Source organism: Halichoeres trimaculatus, unplaced genomic scaffold, assembly GCF_033239565.1.
Source record: "Halichoeres trimaculatus isolate MK-OKI-2021-1 unplaced genomic scaffold, fHalTri1.1 fHalTri1_scaffold_2, whole genome shotgun sequence".
Taxonomy (NCBI): domain Eukaryota; kingdom Metazoa; phylum Chordata; class Actinopteri; order Labriformes; family Labridae; genus Halichoeres; species Halichoeres trimaculatus.
In genome coordinates this window covers 32,081,150-32,102,239 of record NW_027437180.1, presented here as the reverse complement: position 1 = coordinate 32,102,239, position 21,090 = coordinate 32,081,150, and the positions used below count along the sequence as shown (strand labels likewise).

General features: G+C 40.3%; 1 protein-coding gene across 2 annotated transcripts; it reads right to left on the bottom strand.

Moving 5' to 3' along the window:
* Positions 1-475: 475 nt before the first annotated feature.
* klf3 (Kruppel like factor 3 (basic)) lies at positions 476-21,078 on the bottom strand. 2 transcript variants are annotated; one of them, XM_074665552.1, is made up of 6 exons: positions 20,812-21,078; positions 8,739-8,799; positions 7,740-8,277; positions 5,571-5,718; positions 2,639-2,805; positions 476-2,548 (listed from the first exon to the last, which is right to left on the bottom strand). In XM_074665552.1, exons 2-6 carry the CDS (start codon positions 8,778-8,780, stop codon positions 2,367-2,369), a joined length of 1,077 nt encoding a protein of 358 aa, XP_074521653.1. In that variant the 5' UTR covers positions 8,781-8,799; positions 20,812-21,078; the 3' UTR covers positions 476-2,366. The 2 variants fall into 2 exon arrangements, with proteins under 2 accessions (XP_074521653.1, XP_074521654.1); XM_074665553.1 differs by lacking the exon at positions 20,812-21,078 and adding an exon at positions 9,680-9,694.
* Between the last annotated feature and the right edge of the window lie 12 nt (positions 21,079-21,090).

Here is a 21,090-nt window from a genome sequence, read left to right as displayed (position 1 = left end):
TTATTTCTCTAAAACTCCTAGCTTTTATATTAAAAATCCTTCCTTTCTCCTTTCCTACATCCTCCTATCTTTCTCTAATTCTGTCTTTCTTCTATCAAAGGCATAGTCTTTTTTTATTTTGGCAATGAAAAATATGAAAACAGAAGGATATGAAACAAAGCGATGGACAAATCCATACACCTAGAAGTTTGGGGAGGCAAAGTTTTTAATAGGACAACTTCAATAACCCATTTTAACCTTTAAGTCAAATTTACTTTACACTGTGCTCTTTTAAATTATTTTAACTCTTTCCATTAGCGCATGTATTGATTTACAGTGCTTCTTTATAGGTTTCCCACATTGTCAAGTGTTTCTCCGACAACATTCAGGGGCACACACACACACGCACACAGATTTATATATTTGTACACACAAAGATAAGTATAAAAAAAAGACAGCAATTTGAAAATATTATCAATAAGTTTATTAAGTGGTATGAATATTTTGTTTCAAAATAAATGCAAACATTGCAGATAGACCTGTACAGTTATACTTTCACAGTTTTACATGTTCCCTTTGAATTGCCAACACTAGATTACAAATATAATAGAAATGTAAAATATCCATTATCATAAGAGTATCAAAATCATGCTTAATAAAAACCTTTAATTGCCCTTTCAGTCTAATAATCAATTATAAAATATATATGTATATATTACAACTTATATTTGCAGATACAAAAACATTTACAAGCAAAAACTGCAGAGAATATCCAGGGGTAAATGCAGATCAGGTGAGCTGCTACATTCGGTGTGAGTGTGTCTGTGTTTGGTGCTGTGAGTGTGTGCGTGTACGTAGATGTAGATGTTGAGTACATGTAAATAAAAACACCTTTCCCTAGCATTGAATGATGACAGAATCACAGACAAAGACCCCTGTTAGATATTTTTTGGATTAAACCGACCAGCAGATCTGTAAATAAAACGTATGTGATCAAAAAGTTTTGGCTTTGGGAATGTTTCATATAAAGTGCACATTGAGACATGTACAAAGACGCTTTAAAGAAATATTTTGTTCTCCAGATGCTGTAGAAAGATTTTTTTCCATGCCTTTTAAAAAGTGAGAAAATGATAGTTAAGTATGATGTTTTTCCTCTTGTATGACCTTTTAATGGAGAATTTGTTGAATTACATATAATTTATTCAGAATTTCATATTTTAGAAGAGCATTTATATTAAAACTAATCTGCTCTGGATAAACAAAAAGGAAAGAGTGATTTTCCCTGCTTTGCACATTGCGTGTTTTTTTTTTCCTGTATAAAAGTGTCACACAACTGAAAAGGCTCCCACTGTGTCACATCACAAACCAAACAATAACACAAACAGATACATGTACTTGATATAAGACATAGTATATTTCATTGCTTCTACCCATAAACCATCTGAGTGGTGTCTTTTTCCTCACTAACACAATAATGCCCCTGTGCAGCAACTTTCACATTTCTGAATGATAACACAAGAAAACACTTCACTCTGACAATGCAAAAGACCCAGAGTCCCCCCTCCCACACTTTTTTTTTTAATCCCAAATACCAAAGCACACCAGACCGAGGCTGACCTGCTTTTATTAAGTGCACGTTTGCTGCTGAGTGCGCTGATACATGTGTGCATTTATGTACAAGAGAAAGCTAGCACTGGCTACCAGTATTTTACATGTCTTCATGAAATAAGCTTCAAGAGGCAGATAAGGTGTGTGGTGCTTTTATTGTGGCGGTCCGGGAAGGAGGGGTTGGCTTTAGCGTTATGTGACTGGTAACTGTTGAGAGAAAGCTTAAGTACGTGTGATATGATACATTCTGCAAAGTTTCACATTATATTGGCCTAGCCAGCAATAACATGTGTGTGCATGTGTGTGTGTTTATGACCACAATCTTAACGTGCATGCATGCAGGGAAGTGAAGTGAGAGGTGATGTTGCAAAATGAAGCTTAAGCATGCCCCGTGCAGGTGTACATGCACTTTGGTTCTGCAGCCACAAGAGGGTGCTGCTCTCAGGCCAGCTGAGATTCTGCAGCCTCCTCTTGAAAGCGTCTACATCTTCCTTAGCGGATCAGAGATCTGGTTCAGCAACCTTATTTCTACCCAGATGACAGGATATTGAGCTGATGATAGACAGGATCAGAAACTGGCACCTGGTGTGATGAGAAGCTAACTTGACACCAGCTCACACCCAGGTTTATGAGGTGAAAGGATCTTAAAATTGCACCCTGAGGAACACCGTCCAATGTGAAAGACCAGGTCTGTAAAATATCCCCCTCCAGTCAAAGTGGTACAGCCCCACGCTGAAACCAGCACCGAGTTCCTCTCAAGTAACACCCGTGGAGGCCCTTCAAACCAAAAGATGGCGTTTCTTGTGCAGTGCCAGGTGATCTGAGCGGGAGAAGCTGCGCTCACAGTCAGGGCACTGGAACGGTTTGACTCCTGTGTGCTTGCGGAAGTGTCTCGTCAGCTCGTCTGAACGAGCAAACTTCCACGTACAGCCTTCCCACATGCACTTGTAGGGTTTCTCACCTGCAAAGAGAAGAAAATAAGAACAATTTAACGACAAACATGATGAGTGTAATTTAAAACGCATGACTGTGTGTGAAATAAAACGCTTACCGGTGTGTGTCCTGCGGTGTGCTTTGAGGTGGGAGCTCTTGGTGTACACTTTGTTGCAGCCAGAGAAGTCGCAGCGGTGAATTCGCCGCTTTTTCAGCGTGTCAGGGGATTCAGAGGGGAGAGGGTGCTGCGTGCCTGAGTGAACTATTACTGATGGGTTGTTTCCCCTGAGAGAGACACAGAGAGACAGTATGTTATGAATACAATTCTGCTGCTGCTGCTGCTCCACCCGTCTCTAAGGACATCTCCCATGATGCCGTTAAAATCTCCATTTTCTGCCACACCTTAGCTTTGTGTTCTAATCATTGACCCATTTACCTCTAACGTTAGTGGGGCAGCTCAAAAATCAAAGCTCTAAAAGTCTGAATATTGTGAAATAGTAGAAGCATACTTGCAGTAAAACTCCTAACTTAATGCACAACTTGAATTAGCCCATGCAGATTGTGTTTCTGACATGGTGTGCGTGTGTGTTCGGGTGAGTGAGAAGACGCTTTGTGCAAATGTCTGCCAGAGAAATCTTTAAAATTGTAAATAAAGTAAACTTGAAGAATCAAAGAGGAAAGAAAATTCAAGTCACACAAAAACACACAAAACAACAACTGGGAGGAGTTGTCTTCCTGTACCACCATTTAAGACTCTGTTTGTTCGTGTGTGTGTGTGTGTATGTGTGTTTTGTGTGTGTAAGTGGCAGTTGAGAGCAGGTGTTGAGTGTTGAAATATGAATCCCTCACAGATCACTTCTGCGCAAAGGAATGTGCTGAAAACCCCCATGTTACACACACACACACACACACGCACACACACACTCAAACAAAGACCTATGCACACTCACACACACACACACTTTGGTTGACCCTTCACTTCACACACTCGGCTGTAAAGCAAACTTGACCTATTTACCGTCTACATACAGCATATGTACATTGGTGCTGTGTGAGTGTGTTTTAAGAGGAGAGGTGATGACAGAGGAGGACACACCCTTTTTTCTTAAGGTTGGCACCCATCCTGATAACTGCTTTTAAGTATGGTTGGACACACACACATAAACACACACACACACATTATAACTAACTGGCAACATTCCCTTTCAGTTACACATACTACAATTGCATGACAAATGTACCAGGAAAAGCCGTTACTCTTCAGTAGAAAAACTCCTGAGGTGAAGGAGGAAGATGGAAAGGGCCAGAACTTCTGGACAGTAAGTGCCAAAAACTTCAGGAAGTAGAACAGAGCAATGAAGGAGAAGAGAAGGAAAAAGAAGTGGGAGTGGAGGCGGAAGAGGAACGGAGGTATGGCTGACTTAAAGTTGATTATGAACACGGTTCAGGGCTGTAACGAGAGGTGTGGCTGATGGTCAAGACGGGAAATGAGAGAATGAGAGACGCCACTGTGGAATGAAGGAATCTGACACACCTCACACTCAGTGCAGTCAGCTGACAGTTGTTGCGTTACTCGTCCTTTATCTCTGTCATCTATGAACTCATCTTTTAGCTTCTCTTGGTGAACTCACCTAAATTTGACTGCATCAAAGAAGAGACGCAGAATAAGGAGCTGAACGGCCTATAACTGACTTACTTTCAAGTTAATCTTCCTGGCTTTTTATGTCTTTAATCATAAAAGACAGGACAGTGGACAGAGCTGGAAACAGGATGCAAATTGGGAGTGATGAGGGAAGGAGGCCACAGGTTTAATTCAAAACTCGGCCTTCTGCTCGAGGGCTAATAACGTGACTTAAAACACTTGTGCTGCAAAAAACTGAAATCTTATCAAGTGTTTTTGTCTCATTTTAAGTAAAAAATGTCTTATTATACTCCATAAGAGCCACATACAACTTATCAGTCCAGAAATAATATCAAATATCTTGTTTCAAGTTATTTGAAAACAAAAATGAGGTCTGAATTGTTTGTAACAAGTAAAAAAAAATCTGCCAATGGAGCAAGAAAAATTTGGTGGAAACTAAAATAATGTCTTTATAAAAGTAACTTTTCTCTGGTTCAATTGGCAGATTTTTTTTACTTGTTAGGTGAATATGGCTCACATTAAGTCAAAAAAGACATTTTCTTGAATTCTATTGAAAATAAGGCAAAAAAAACACTTGATAAGATTCCATTTTGTTTATAATTTTTTTCAGTTTTCCCACAGATTTTTAAAGCAGTGTGGAAAAAGTGGTAAACAACCGTTTTTTCATGCTGAAAAAAGCCTTTACTTATTTTTGGTGTATACTTTTAATGCATGAACTTGACACACTGGGGGTTGACTGGAAATGTTAAACAGAAAAACAGTTTTTTAAATTTATATATTTTGTTTATTTGAATAATTTATCTAGTTGTGTACCCTGTTTTCTGTCACTTTTCAACTTTTATAAATAAAAATAGATAGTAAGTGTAAAACAAAGTCCTATTAAAAGTCCACAGAAAAGTAAATTATGTGTCACTTCCTTTCACTTTATAATCTATAACCCTAAAGCTTTCTCCAAAGTGATTCATTCAAAAACTTAAATTGTCATCATTTTTTAACCACAGACAAAAAGTCCTGATTGAAGACCTGATCATAAAACCCGTTCCCATCACTGCTTCTTCTGATAATATGAGAGGGGAAATGATAAAGACAGAAACAAGTGTTATTCTCAGACCTTCACACAGACTCTTACAGGAAACCTAAGCTCTGCTCTGTCAGCATTTACCTGTTTTTATTAATCTTTCTATTCATCTATCAGTCTACTAGTACCAAACCCTAAAATCATATCAGAGGTATAAAAAAAAACAAATAACCCCCTGCCAAAATGTTGGGATTCCATCTTCACACAAAAAAACCCGTTTTACAATCACCCCATTCATGCCTCTTCCAAGTAAAGCCAAAGGGGAAGCTGCAGCAGGGAGTGAAACTAATGAAACCTTATTAAAAGTGTGTGCATGTGTGTGTCGCTCACCCGTACTCGTGTGGTATCCTGATGACGGATGATTTCATCTCATGGCTGCAGTGGAGGTCATGAGCTAGCTCAGGGCGAGGCTCTGTTTTGATTGGCTTGTGCAGGTCGTGGGCGTCGCCTCGCAGCTCCAGGGGTTTCGTAGAGTGAACTGTGAGGATGTGGGAAAAAGATCGCCAGATGTGAGATGGTCAGTTTGGTCACCGCTTATTCACACAGACAAACACACTCATGATACTTTTAACTTACAGCTCTTTAATTTCCCTCCAAGAAGCAAAATAAGTGTTTTTGTCTTATTTTAAGTAAAAATTGTCTTGTTATACTTCATTTGAGCCACATTCACCCGACCAGTCCAGAAAAATGTCTTGTTTCAACTTACATAAGGACAAAATTGAGGATTGAATTGCTTGAAACTGGTTAAAAAAATCTGCCGGTGGAACAAGAAAAATTTGCTTGAATTAGAGTCGTGTCTCAATACAAGTAACTTTTCTCTTGCTACATTGGCAGATATTTTTTGTACTTGTTGCAAGCAAATCAGACCTCATACTTGTCTTTAAATAACTTGAAACAGGAGATATTTCTGGACTGGTCAGGTGAATGTAGCTCAAATCAAGTAAAACAAATCAATTTTTACTTATAATAAGACAAAAACACTTGATAAGGTTTTCGTTTTTTTGCAGAGGCAGCAGTTCAGAGGCTGAGTTTTTTTCAAACTCAGTTTTGGTGAGATAGCAGCAGCCCTAATATTTTTGTTTGACCACAAAAATATTAGGGCTGCTGCTATCGAATATTTTAGTATTCGAGTATTCTACTGAAAATCCCATCGATTAATCGAGTAATCGGATAAAATACATTTTTGCTTAGTTAAAGAGCAGTTATTTTTCGAATGATTTTTTTTCTCTTTAAGAAATAGAATTTTCTGATACAGCATGTCAATAAGAGCACTTGCTTTGGTAGCTCCAAAATTTGTAAACACACTTTGACACATTTTTTGTGCCTTGTACATCTCATCAAATGTTGCGGACCCAAATGGCACCTGTTTCGTAGAATGACCCATTAGTCTCCAAACTCCAGAAAAGAAGCTAGATTTGTTGCTAGTTGCTATTTTGTATAAGAGGTAGCTTGAGGGGTCTGAAAACTCTCTTAATATGGCCTCAGCTCTATTTGAAACACCACTCTTTGATCTTTTTTAAAATTAAATGATTCCTCGAGGCGGAGAAAATTACTTGAGTATTTTTTGTAATCGAGTACCTCGAATAATTCGAGGAATCGTTTCAGCTCTAAAAAATATCAAACTTTAGCTCAGCTGTACTTTTTTAAATGCTGATAAAAGCATTTCACTTTAGCAGAGTTACTATAAGCATGATATGAGCACTGGTTTGTAAAACGACATCCATCTGACCACAGAAAACAGGACATGAAAAACACTTCTCCCATGAGCAGCGAGAAACTGATTTTCAGAGAACTGAGGAAATAAAACCGCTTCTTCATTTTCAGTAATAATGGATGTAAACAATTCAAAAGAATCAATATGTTGTCAGTCTTTCGTAGAATATGGTGACAAAGTTGTTTATGGTAAAGCCTGGAAATCATTTCTTTTTTATCTGTATTTTCACTGCAAAAAAAGAAAATCTATTAAGTGTTTTTGTCTTATTTTAAGTAGGAAATGTCTTTTTAGACTCAATATGAGCCACAATTACCTGACCAGCCCAGAAAAAATAACTTATTTAAAGTTATTTAATGACTAAAATGAGGTCTGATTTGTTTATAACAAGTTGTAAAAATGACGGAACAAGAGAAAAGTTACTTGTATTAAGACTTTAAGCAAATTTCCGAGTACATTTTTCTTCTTCTATTGGCAGATTTTTTTTTTGCTTGTTACGAACAATTAAGACCTCATTTTGTCTTGAAAAGAGACATTTTTATCAACTTGTCTGTTAAAAGTGACTCATATCAAGTACAACAAGACAATTTTTACTTAAAATGAGACAAAAACACTCAATAAGTATTCTGTTTTTTGCTGTGTTCCACTTATGTAACAGTTACTGATGTTTTCCCAAAGAAATTAATTTTTGAGTGTTTTTTTCTAGATGTTAATCCTAGAAGTGTAAAAATCATCTGGTGACTGAGGGTCAAACAAACATGTTTTTCAAAAAAGCCAAGAGTCTTCACCTGTCTTGTGTTCTTTGCTTCGATGATGCTCGTCTTCACTCCCGACCTGTTGGCTCACCATGATCGGCTGATGCAAGTGGAGAGGCGAGGGGTAGAGGACGGACAGAGGCACCATAACCGGGGACACCATGACCCCTTGACCCTGGATGACCCCAGATCCTGAGCCAATCAGAGGAGCCACCATGGTTGGGTAAGGAAGTGAGGAAGTGGGTGGTGGGAGAGTGTGTAAAGGTGAGGAGCGCAGCTGGGAGTGTGGAGGGGAGCAGCGGGGCGAGGCGCGGCTCGCTGAGCTGTAAGGGGAAGGTGGGGAGCTGCGTAAGGAGGAAGCTGGGGAGGAGGCTGAGGAGCAGGGAGGGGAGGAGGAAGAGGAGGTGGAGGAGGAGGAGCGCTTGCTGACTGACAGATCCACAGGCTCCAGCTGGGTGTGTGTGTGGGACTGGGTAAAGGTGTGCATGTGTGAGGGGCGGTAGAGGTGGGCGGGATGGGAGAAGATGACTCCGTACGGCTCTGGGGTTTTCACTAATGATGAGTAGAAGGACTGTGAGAGAGGAAGAGGAGAGGATGCAGGAGGAGGAAGCAGGAGAGGAGGACAAAAGAGCAAAGAGTCCGTTAAAAATATCCGCTCTGCGTTGAAAAACAGGGAAACGTTTCTGTGACACAAACAGCTACAGCTAGCCAAAAATCTTTAACTGAACTCTGTTCCTCTCACTCTGTGTATGTGTGTGTGAGTGTATGTGTGTGTGGTCATTAGCCTGCTGCCTGGCAGTGTTTGTACTCATTGTATGCTAATGTCCACTGTACAGCAGGCTGTTTGTCCAGGAAGAGCTGGAATGTGGGAACCAGTCTGTCTAGACACGTAGCAGCAGCGTGTGTGTGTGTGTGTGTGTATACATGTGTGTTAAGGTCAAAGTTACTAGATGGTAACAACAACATGTTTGGACATGTTGGGAGCACAAAGAAGCCTGTAGTGAATAGAATACAAACACACACTCGTCTTACCGTCTCCATGTCTGTCTTCAGAGGGTAATCATACATCAGCATGGCTGCTCAGGCCAGGCTCCTACAAAACAAAAGACACACACATGGCCATCAGTAAACAGTTTTTATGCATTTGATAGCAAACTAGCAAACTTTTATTTTGTATGTTTAGCTTGTTAACACTGAAGACGGTATTCCTTTATAACCTATTTAGAAGTGAAAATATGCAGAATGTCTTATGTAAAATGACGAACAACGGTTTGAGGTTTGAACACAAAGGTTTTGTTGCGTTTGGTCTCCCGTTTACATGGAAACAGCGTTTTAGCCGACCCGAAACGCAAACTTTTGAAAACGGCCTCCAGAGTGGGATTTTTCCGAAACGCTGCTGACACTGTTGCCGTGTCAACAGTTAGCAGGTGTTCTGTCGAGTTGTTCTACCCATCGAGACGTCCTACTTTGCGTCACTGCGCATGCGCACCAGTCAACAGCATCGCCTGAACGACGACAGCACAGAATCGTCCTACCGATCAGCTGTTTATTAAGGAAAACGGTGAAAACGGTAAGATTTTAGTGTTTTCTACAACCAAACACGCTTCCACGTAGATAAATGCAGGTAGGATGATTTGACAGTTAAAAATACCCCGTCAAATCATGCTTCCACATAGACATCAACATTTATCTATGTGGAAGCGTGATTTGGCGGGGTATTTTTAACTGTCAAATCATCCTACCTGCTAATATCTATGTGGAAGCGTGATTTGACGGGGTTTTTTCTTCTGCCGAAGCGTCGTACACATAGATCTCTGTGGAAGCACATTCTGACTTCCTGCTGTTAAGTGGTCTATTTACATGAAAAGGCCTTTGAAAAGAACAGAAACTAAGACAAAAGAAACGGGAATCGCACGGTAGCATTTTCTGAGAGGCAGGACAGCTCGGCAGATAAGTCTGTCATTTCATCCTACGGGTAGGACGATTCGCGGAGGTAGTACAACTCGGCAGAACACCGGCTTTTTTATTGGAAACGCTGACGTCACACTCCGCTTCGCACGAGCTCATACAACAAGACAACAGAACCGTTGCTACGATCGTCGCGGGACTACCATGTTGTGTTTGTGCTGCTCAGTCTGCTGTATCTGCTGACTGTCTTTATACAAAATGTGCATCTGTTGCTCCACTTTTGCACTTAGTATTCGCCAATACACCAGTTGACCGGCTCCACTCTACTTTGGTGGAGATCTCCCAAAAGCTGCTTCTAGACAAGACAGTTAAAGCGCCGACTACAGGCCTGGCATGCTTACTGCAGCGTTTTTAGTCTGCGTTTTTCACTGCCTTTTTGCGTTTTCAGATTAAATGTTGTCACATAAAGTAAGGTACATGTATTTGTAGCTTCCAGTGTAAAAAGAAAAACATTTTGCCAATATTACATTTCAGTCAGTGGTTACAAACCCCAAGTCAGGCCCCTTAAAAGGGTCAAAAAACATATCTAGGTCAGAGGTAGGTCTGCTAATACGACCCAACTTCATCCACCAATGTGACGAAATTCAGTCGCAGGCGAGAAAGAAAAGAGCACCTCCATAGCTCAGTGGTTCAATCATGCGCCCCATGTATAGAGGCAACACCCTTGAAGTGGGCAGCCTGGGTCCAAATCTAATCTGTGACGCTTCCCTGCTCTTTCCTCCAAACTTCCTTCTTAATCTACTTTCCCTTCCTCTGAACAAAGGCATTTCTCACTGCTTTCGTAGCTTAAGTAGACAAAGCAATTTCAGTTTTATTTCATAACCATCCAAAAACTCCCCACAGGAGCTCTGAAACACCACCAATGATGTTCAAAACAATCAAAGTAAAATAAACGCAGGAGATCTTTTTAACTACGGACTCATAACTGTTTCACAAACCGAATCACACAGATGGAAACAAAAACTCAGTTTGTGGTAATTACAGGTGTGGGAAAAGTTTCTTCAGTGTTTGTCCTCAGGAAACTCATGTCCAGTAAATCAACTCACACTCAACACACAAACATATTTCTTTCTGTCAGTTCACGCAACTTCTCCTCCTACGTTTTTAACCAGAAACTCCTCTTTCTCAAACCACCAATCTTGTTTGTTGAACAACTTGTCAGGTTGTGCAAAAGTGCGATAAGTGGTCAGGGTGTCGCCCCCAAAACACCTGCTGCTCAAACAAGGCTGTGGACACCTTTACGATGGGTTGTTTCTCGCAAGTGTGAGGCTGAGGGTGATGTGTCTGCAACTGGAGAGTGTCAAGCCTAGACAGTGTGTACACACACAAAGATACGCACAAACACACACCACTAATGGAGGCCTCCTGAGTGTTCGGATCAAACACGTGTGAGGTTTCAGAGGTGGTTCCAGTTACCTCCGCCTGTCCAGGTGCAGCTGTGAAGACTTGCTGTTTGTGCCTAAATTAGTGTTTTAAGGCCTAGTTGTGTGTGTGGTGTGTGTGTGGTGTGTGTGTGTGTGTGTGCTCAAGCAACATGAACTGTCAAAGAATGTACCCTGAGGGAGCCTGTGTGTGTGTTTGACCTGATTAAAGTCCACAGTCTGGAGACATGTTAGCCTTTAATTATTAACAAATGGGCAAGAAGAAAGGACGTCACACCCCAGCAAACACTCACACACACACAAACACACACACACACAGTGCAGATGGTCCAATAGCAGAGCAGGATGTTCGCTCCCTGGGTCAGGAAGGGTGTGAACATGACGACTGATGCCTCGCCCTTTGCCCGGCTCCAAAGAAACAAAGAAACAGAGAAACTGAAGTCGGATGGTGTGTGCGGGCGTGTGTGTGTGTGTGTGTGGTTGTTGGTGTGTGCATATGTCTTTAAGGGTGTGTTTTCTAATCCATGTTTGTATTGTATTGTAGTTCAACCAGAGGTCACAGGCAGTTGTTCTATTGAGGTTGTGAAGGCACACAGAGCCGACAATGAGAGCAGGTATGAAACACAAACAGACGGATCACGAAACAGAAAAAAGGACAAAAGAAGCAGCTTCTCAGTATTTCAGTTTACAGTTTAAACACACACAGTGTTTTCCCATCACACAAGAAGCTGAAAATGACCAAAAACAGATCCCAACGTGGAAGTCCCCACAACTTATGGAAAAACTGAAAGAGACGGCAGAACTGATAATGAAAGAGTCAAACTTTCAATACTCTGTCTTCACCGTGTGGATAATGAGACGCTCAAGACATATTGATTAAATTCACTGTTAAGACTTGGACATACAATAAAACCAGAAACACACCTTTGCTTTTTAAGTCCTGATACCAATACCGATACCTTGGTTTTGGTATCGGCTGATACCACTACTTTGGTGTCTGATCTGAGACCAGTACAAATTTGAGACAAATTTGTTAGGTTTTTTTGAGTTGTAAAAACTTGAACGATGTTTTCACGGCGGAGACCGTAAGTCACAAAATGTTCTTTCAGCTCCTGGGGGCAGTTAATACATCAATGCTAACGTGAGAAACACATACATCAAACTCTGAAGTTTGATTTCAAGAGTGAAACTCAGTACGTTTTCACTTAAGAAGCAACAAGCACAGAATGTACACAACTGGTAATGAAACTTCTGATCTTTTCACAACGCTAGTCTTCAAGAAGTGTCAAACAAAGCTCTGCTCTCATCAGGCATTTGTACTTCTATACCAATCCTGCATCTGCAAAATTTTAATAGTGTGTAGTTTTTGTGCTGTCTCATATTTCAATTCAATCATAATTTATTTTTAGCTTCAATAAGATATTTGAACAAATTAACTTTCTTTTTTTCTAAACCAATCTTATTAGCATTATTGTTTTCTATAATTTATGTTTTCATCTTGTTTCCGTCATGACGTTTAATTAAATGCTACTGATGTTTTGCCTAAGGTGCTCAGATATAGGCACAGCTGTGGGACATTATAGCCATTTATACTAAAGGTGAGACGTTATAGAGTCTAAATGTCGTCTTAAACTGGCCACAGAGGAAGTGATATGGTTAAATTTAAAAACTCGTAACAAAACATAGTTTTAAGTCTTTGCCTGCAGGTGGTGACACTAAAAAGGAAAATACTCATGTCTACTGTTAGCAAAAGTAGAACAGGGTAAAAAAAAAAAATAATAATAAATTTTCCCCTTTGTCGACAACCTAAAGCCTGACACACTGAAATGTTTGACTTGATGAATTAGTGAGTGGTAATGAGCCTGTATAGTCACTTGAAAACATCCATCAAATACAAAAACACACGCGAGGTGTTCTTTGAACTGAAATACGTCAAATGCAAATGACCTGCAGGACTCAGCTGGAGGCAGATGTACAGTAACAAGCATGCATCGTGCGCACATGCTACAGAAAAATGACATAATTTGTTCACTTATCAGAAGTTCATCTCCACTAAAAGTGATACGAACCCTGCAGCAGTCAGAGTACACAGCCTTTAGAGAGCACATGCAGTTTCAGTACATACCATTCCTCTTGAGAGTTCACCTGTCACGCACTCTAACTACCATGAGGGTGGAGCTGATGGGTATACAGCTGAGCCACAAAAACATACAGCTCAGCGGGTTAAACAGGGGGCAGTTTGTGCCACAGATGTAGGACACAAAGTGGCAGCAGCAGGTATTTCACGTTGTGTGTGTGTTTTGAGCTGGAGGTTCATGCCAGGTGGTTGGGGTTTACCACACGTGGGAATGAACAGAAAGGAGGGATCGGGCAGAATGTGACAACAGGGTTGTGTTTGTTTGAGGATGAGAAAAACTTTCTCCTGGGGGTGCAATAAAGAGCACAATGAGGCAGAAATATAAGACAATTACAGGAAAGAAATGACATTTATCTGCAGAGCAGCTTCCTCAGGAGAGAGGGGACAGCTGGAGCCAGCTGATTTCAGGTTACGACAATAATGTATCCACAGGTTAGTTGACAGAAAAGAATAAGTGCATGAGTATGAAAAACATCCCAAATTCCCTGACATCAGCATCTTTATTTTAGGGAATTTCTGCCATTCCTTGTCTAAATCGATCTTTAATCCTTTTTTAAACAGCTAACTGGTCTGTTTTTGTTGGTGGTAACAAGATTTTTGAGGCTTCTTGTTTTGTTGTAGCCACTTTTTCGCTCCTTTCTTTAAAAGCTTTGCACATCAACTTTTATTAGCACAAACTGTCAACTGCAGATATGTAAAAAATGTCGCCTAACAATAAAAATGACAGGGAAAGCATCAATTTCTGGTTAAAACACTGTCATTTTCCACTTTTTTTTGACAATGTCAACACAAATAATTGGATCAAGCAAACACATGATTGACCATTGTACTTAAAAATAATCACAAGTTTCAGCAGGACTGCATTGCACCACAATTAGTGAAAACTTTAACTTTCCATGAGACAGAAACCAAACAACTGTTGCTTCTCAGAGCGTCGTCAGAAAGACAAGTAAAGCTCAGAGGACACATATATAATGTGATGTAAAAGCAGTGTGCACTCCTTTCTGATAAATAATTAGCTGGATCTGGGTTGTAGAGGAGTTTTTCTCCCTGTGCACTCAACATTCGGGCGTGTGTTTGTGCATGTCAAGTGTGGTCTGCAAATATTGTTCTTCTAGGTCAGTAGAGCTACTGTGTACTCAACTCCAACCCACTCAGCAAACATGTACTACACCTCTTTCCCTCCGTCTTTCTCTCCCAAACTTGGACTTCAGATCTCCTTCTTCTTCCTCAACATTTGTTAAATACTTTACCTCTGTTTTCATCCGAGCCCCACACTCTTTCTTTCCCCTTCTATGAATGATATAAAACACCATGACTGAAGGGGAAAATATTGTGGCTTGTGGAGTCTTTGGCTACTGACTCAACCGCACACACACGCACTTACACACACACACACACACTTATACACATACACAACTACATTTACTTCTCTGCACACTTACAGCCACACACCAAGTTTCTGCTAGCTCAACAGAATACACACACTAAATCACTAAAAAATTATTACAGACACGCACATACGCTCAAGTACACACAGACACACGCAGAGCTGCACTTACACACACACGCACACACACAAACCCTGTAATGGTAACAGGCTGGAGATGATGAGATCACCAGAGAGCCCAGAAACCTCCAGACAACAGCTTTGTCCAAGAACACACTGCAGCAGACACACAAACACACACACTTACAGCCTACATTTTGCTGTTTCCGACTCTTGTGCCATTTTCTGCTCTCTTTTATACCTCGTCAGTTTTACATCCGACCGGACTTCAGGATGACATATTGTTCAAACAGCTCTTTACCAATAGATTCATTGCTCAGGTTTTAGAACTACTAGTCATATAATGTTACATTTTTTACAACCCTCGGGATATAAAGGATTAATTTTGATGTATGCTCCCATTTGAGTGCCTCATGAAAGTGGCAGACTTAAAACCCAGAGTTTAACGTTTGGTCTTTCTGACATGTATACAGCCCTCTGTAGCTCACTTTAATGTTCTCTGTTTTCAAGCAAAGAGCAGTAGTAACTGGGGGCGGGGTACCTCATGACACAATGGTACAACAACATGACAACCTTAGGTCATAAAACATGAAGTCTTTGTGGAAGTGCTAAAACTGTAGTGATAATGATTTTAGTCTGAGTACCACATTTCTCAGCACAGTGCACAGATGAACCCTTTCAAAGTCCTTAATTTCAAAGCTACTAAATGTAAAAGTTTTGCTCATATAAGGGCATAGCTGACATGACTGACAGGTGCTGGTGCTGTCTGTAAATAGGCTAAAGGCCCACCTCTTAACCTCATTCTAAGTCAAATGAAATTAGGCTGAGTTCCGCTTTTTCCAACATGGTCGATTATTAGGCTTTGAAACTCTGTATCAGAAACAAGTGGCACCACAGATACTACAGCAATGTGTTATAAAGTCTATTTTTCAGACACAATAATCACTTCTTTTTTCTCGATAACTTCTAGGGATAGGATTCCCTTATCAATTCCTCCAATGAATTTTCTGTGTACAAAAAGTAAGGTGTTCTGTGTCAGCATTTTATTGAGTTTATAAATAAGTAAAAGTTAAATTTGTCACTGAATCTGGATGTCTCTGAATATAAACAAATAAAAAACAATTAGAATTCTCAGCATATGCACCACAAAAAAACTGAAATCTTATCAAGTGTTTTTGTCTTAAATTTCAGTAGAAAATGTCTTTTTAGACTCAATATGAGCCATATTCACCTGACTAGCCCAGAAAATATCGTATTTTAAGTTATTTAAAGACTAAAATGAAGTCTGAATTGCTTCTATCAAGTTAAAAAAAAAATCTGCCAATGGGCCAAGAGAAAAGTTACTTTTATTGAGGCATCATTCTAGCTTTAAGCAAAATTTCAAGCACATTTTTCCTGTTCCAATAGCAGATTTTTTTACTTGTTATAAACAATTTAGACCTCATTTTTGTCTTTAAATAACTTGAAACAAGACATTTTTCTCAACTGGTCAGTTAAAGTGGCTAATATCAAGTATAACAAAACATTTTTACATAAAATGAGACAAATACACCAGATAAGATTTCTGTTTTTTGCAGTGTGGGCACTGGATCTTAGATCTCTGGACACAAATAAATAATATTTGTACACTCTTAGCGTCCTTTTGGTAAAGTAAAGCCAAGCTTTTAATCGCTTCCATCTCTCCGCTAGTGTCTTGAAAGTCCTGCTGCTGACTGACTAGCGTGACTGTTGTGTAGCACATCATGTGATGTCGGTGTAAGGGTGGCTGACTGACTGAACCATTTCTAGTCTGTTCTTAACAGGAACCGGTTATTCCATCCCTAATGGTTTCTTTAGAAGTGATGATTGTTCTGTGAAGTCCAGTTTTGTGTCAGAATATTTGATTTTCACTTTCAATGCTATGCTGACGACACTCAGCTCTATCTGAAACAATGCTAAACATGTCCCACAATGACCTTTAGGGTACAAAGATTCCTTGATAATTTAAAACAATGACACATCTTAAAATCCTTTTCACGGAATTATACAAAATAGAGGTGTCCCAGTCCGATATTAATATCGGATATCGGTCCGATATCAGCAAAAAAACAAATATTGGTATCGTATCGGAATGCATCTAAAATCTTTGATATAAGCACTCCAATATAAGCAGTCCATTCCAGACTCCGCTCCTGCTGTTTTTATTTGATTTATTTAGGTTATTTTCTGGATTTTCTAATTTATTCTTTATTTTATTCAATTACAAGTATTTTTTATGTTTAATGTTAAAATTTCTGTTACCCATTGGTTAATAATAAATGGGTCAGTTTTTCCTCATACCAACTGTTGCTGACTACTGTTCTTTGTTTGAATAATATCACTTAATCAAGCCTTTTCTAACATGACTTACTACAAAATAAGTTATAAAAGTATGCATGTTTGATGCTGATATAGTATTGGATTAATATCGGTATCGGCTAATACTCAATGCTGCAGTATCGGTATCGTATCAGAAGTGAAAATGTAATATCGGAACATCCCTAATACAAAATGCTCCTAATCCACAAGAAATCATGAAGTAGTGACTCAGCGGGTCTAACAGGTGGAAAAATCTTTTTAAAGCTCTGGGTTGTTTCAACATTAAACTATACACGTTTGCTTCTGTAATATGATAGTTGGATTGCATGACGCAGGATGACTTCATAGTGCTGTGTCAATATACTGTCCCACCCAAATTGTCACGCCTTTATTTTCATCCAGATTTTGGCTCTGTTGACCTAAGTCGGATTACCTTTTGACACCACAACCAGTTAAAAATGATAATATTGATTCTTACAGCAGATATTTTGCAACCTTTGATAATTCGTTCAAACAACATCAAACTGGTGTAGTTTCAGGATTATTTAAAAGAGCCTGAGGGTATTTTGGTGATTGGCTACCGGTCTTCTTGATACCTCATCCCCTCTTTTAAGCATCAAGACTGGTTTCAGTATCAAGACGTCTCTACTTTAAAGCTTTTCATTTATTACTGTACTTCTCTACACTGCAAAAAACTCAAAACTTATCAAGTTTTTTGTCTTATTTTCAGTAAAAATGTCTTTTTAGACTTGATATGAGCCACATTCACCTGGCTAGTCCAGAAAATGTTTCATTTCAAGTTATTTAAAGACAGAAATGAGGTTTAAACTGCCTGTAATAAGTAAACAAATCTGCCAGTGGGGTAAGAGAAATGTGCTTGTAGGAAGACATTATTCTTTTCTCGACAGTTTAGACCTCATTTTTGTCTTTAAAGAACTTGAAATAAGATATTTGTCTGAACTCGTCAGGTGAAAAGGGTTCATATCAAGTCTGAAAAAACATTTTTTACTAAAAACAAGAGAAAAACACTTTCTAAGATTTCGGGTTTTTGCAGTGTACCTCCCAAGTTTAGACCTTGAACCTCATTTCATGCTCTTAATCCACCTAATGAGGCCTCATGTGCTCCAACTTTGAGTCCTTTCACTTTAAGGCCCCTGCTGAAGCCCCCTATCCTTTTATTTTGGCTTCATACTCCCTCATCTGAGCTTCCTCCCCAGCTCCTCCTCTCCCTTTACTCCCCCTAAACACACTCACAAACACATACACACACGCACACAGAATCACATCACCCCTCTCAGCTCCTCTCCAGCAGACTGTGGGGCTGCAGGCCCACAGACCTCGGGGGGAAGCCAGAGGGGGCCATCAGCGGGGGGAGAGGAAACAGGATCCATCATCACACACGTATGCAAACACACACAATTTAAAGACACACTGAAGTTGACATAAGGCTCAAACACTGACATTAACACACACACGCGCACACACACACACACGCACACACACACACGCACACGCACACGTCAAGCTGTACTTGTCAAAGAGCAGAGAGTTTTGAGTCTTTCCAGACGACCGAGGACAGCGGGAAGGAGAGAACGAATGAGGCTGCCAGAAAGAGAAAGAGGGAGAGAAGCGGAAGCCCTCAGAGTTTAGTCTGACTGTTATTATTTCCACACTGCGTGATGGGTCGGGGGGTGTAAAGAAGAGGAGGAGGAGGAGGAGGAGAGTGAAGCCAAATGGGGGGTGCTGCTGCAGGGGGCCTGCGGTTTCCTGTCTACTCACTCCCCCTCATCTCATACACACATACACACACACACTCTTCACCTCCTTGCCCAAAGAATGAGAGGAGAGAGGGGGGAAAAGACGAAGAGAAAGGGCAAAGAAAACAGCCACTCTGACCAAACTATGTCAAAATGGAAGTGGAAAGAACAAGAAGGAGACAGAAGACGGGGAAGAAAACGAAGTGGGTTTCAACCAAAGTATGACAAAACTTCAATGAACCTCAAACATGAGGAGGGGGCCAGCGGTGAGAAAGAGTCACAGTGGCCCAATCCAGTGGTTTCAAGGACACACTGCTCAAGAGCGTGTGTGTTGAACATGAGAGTGTGTGTGTGTGCATGTGCTGGCATGCGTGTGGCGTTGTGTAACGAGTTTTGACGTTTATTGCTGTCTGTCGAGCAGAGTGTCCTAATTGTCCTAACTTCTGTTGGAGAATCAACAACTGTTCAGCATCCAGGAGTTTAATGTTTAGCCTTAATGTTCCCGAGGATGTGCCCTTTGAGCCATGAGTGTGTGTGTGTGTGTGTGTGTGTGTGTGTGTGTGTGTGTGTGTGTGTGTGTGTGTGTGTGTGTGTGTGTTCACACTCCAGCGCATTTTGTTCCACCAGATAACATCAGCATGTTGATTCAGGAAAAAAAAAGGCGTAGGGGTGGGTGGGGTATTTCGGGCGTGTGTGTCTAAGTGTGTCAGCCAAACTGGAAGACAATTAAATTAAAAAGGAAAGAAAAATCTCAGGTCAGAGGTCAACTCATCTGTATCTTTATTAAACTTTCTGAGAGTGAGACCGGAGTGAAGTGTAAGACAAAGGAGGCAAAGAAAGAGAAAAAGAGAGGTCGCCCTCATTCCACCCCCTCACCCCCCACATCCACATCCCTCTCTCCTCCCTTCTTTCTCTCTTTCGGCTCTAAACAGGATAAGGGCTTCATATGCCAAGTGGAATGTGTGACGCAAGCCTCAGCCTTGAAACAAAGCACAGGAAACAGGGAGAGACAGAGACGCAGAAACACAGAGACAGAGAGGGAGTATTGTTAAGGATGGAGTGAAAAGAAGAGGCTCAGGTGTGACGGACAGTTTGAATCTGTAGCGCACAGACACACCTGTCACATGTGTGTAACATTATCAGCTCTGACACTGAGCAGTAACACCGATGGTCATCTGTCACACGCACACACACAAAGCACACACACTTATAGTACTTCTTATTATAGTAGAATCAACCAGCCAGCATGAAATCAGAGTATTTTATCAACAAGCGAAGGAACACAAATCAACAAAAAAAAAAAACTTAATCATATATAGTTGTTATATCAAGCAAAAAAATAATACAAATATTAGTTTTTGATTTTGTCTCTAAATTAAACACCTGATCTTAAAAAAAAAAGAAAAAAAAGAAAAACACTATTGGGAAGTTTCTTCATGACTGACCTCAATTAAATATAAAAAAGCTCTTTAAAAATTCAAAGTCTTTAAGTTTGGACCCCAAAACCCACATGTGGTGACAGAAGAAAAAATGACTCAGACTTTTATCCACTGACACCAGCCTGTCTTTATTTCTCTTGAATAAATTAAACAACCCCATGCTCCAAAAAGGCTCCCAAAGCTATAAATAGTACTGACTCTCTGCTGCCCTGCTGTTGGCTTACATCTCCTCTTCTACAGTCATTACTCACCAAAATAAAATATGATCCTGTTTTTCTTAATTTTCACAAAATAAAAGTCTCAGATTTCGTCACAAGCTAAAAATAAGCCTCACTAAACCTAATAATCTAACCAGGATAATTAATCAAACACAAGCAGCTTGAACTCATTACAAAGTCCCACAAGTCTGAATTTATGGACTTCCTCTCTTCCTCACAATAACTTTGACACAACAAGTCCACCACATCTGACTGAAAAACACACCACACAGCTTCCACGGGCTTAACCGAGCAGAGTGGGGTCACACTGTTAAAAGTCCACACAGGAAACATTAAGAGATTTCGATATCAACTTACTTAGCAGATGAAACGCGCAGTCTATTCCTTGGAGAGAGTTGAACAGCTGGATGGCACAGAAAGAAACTCAGTCAGGCTGAAAAAAGTGACGCTCTGTCACTGACATCCGAAAAACCAACGAGACAACGTCCAGAGATCGATGGGCACAGAAAACTTCCCCAAGTTACGAAACTCCCTCTCTCTCTGTCTTTCTCCGTGTGTGTGTGTGTGAGTGAGTGTGTGAGCGCCTCTCTTTGGTTGTGTCGTTGAGAAACTGTTGCTGTCACATGATCCTCTGTC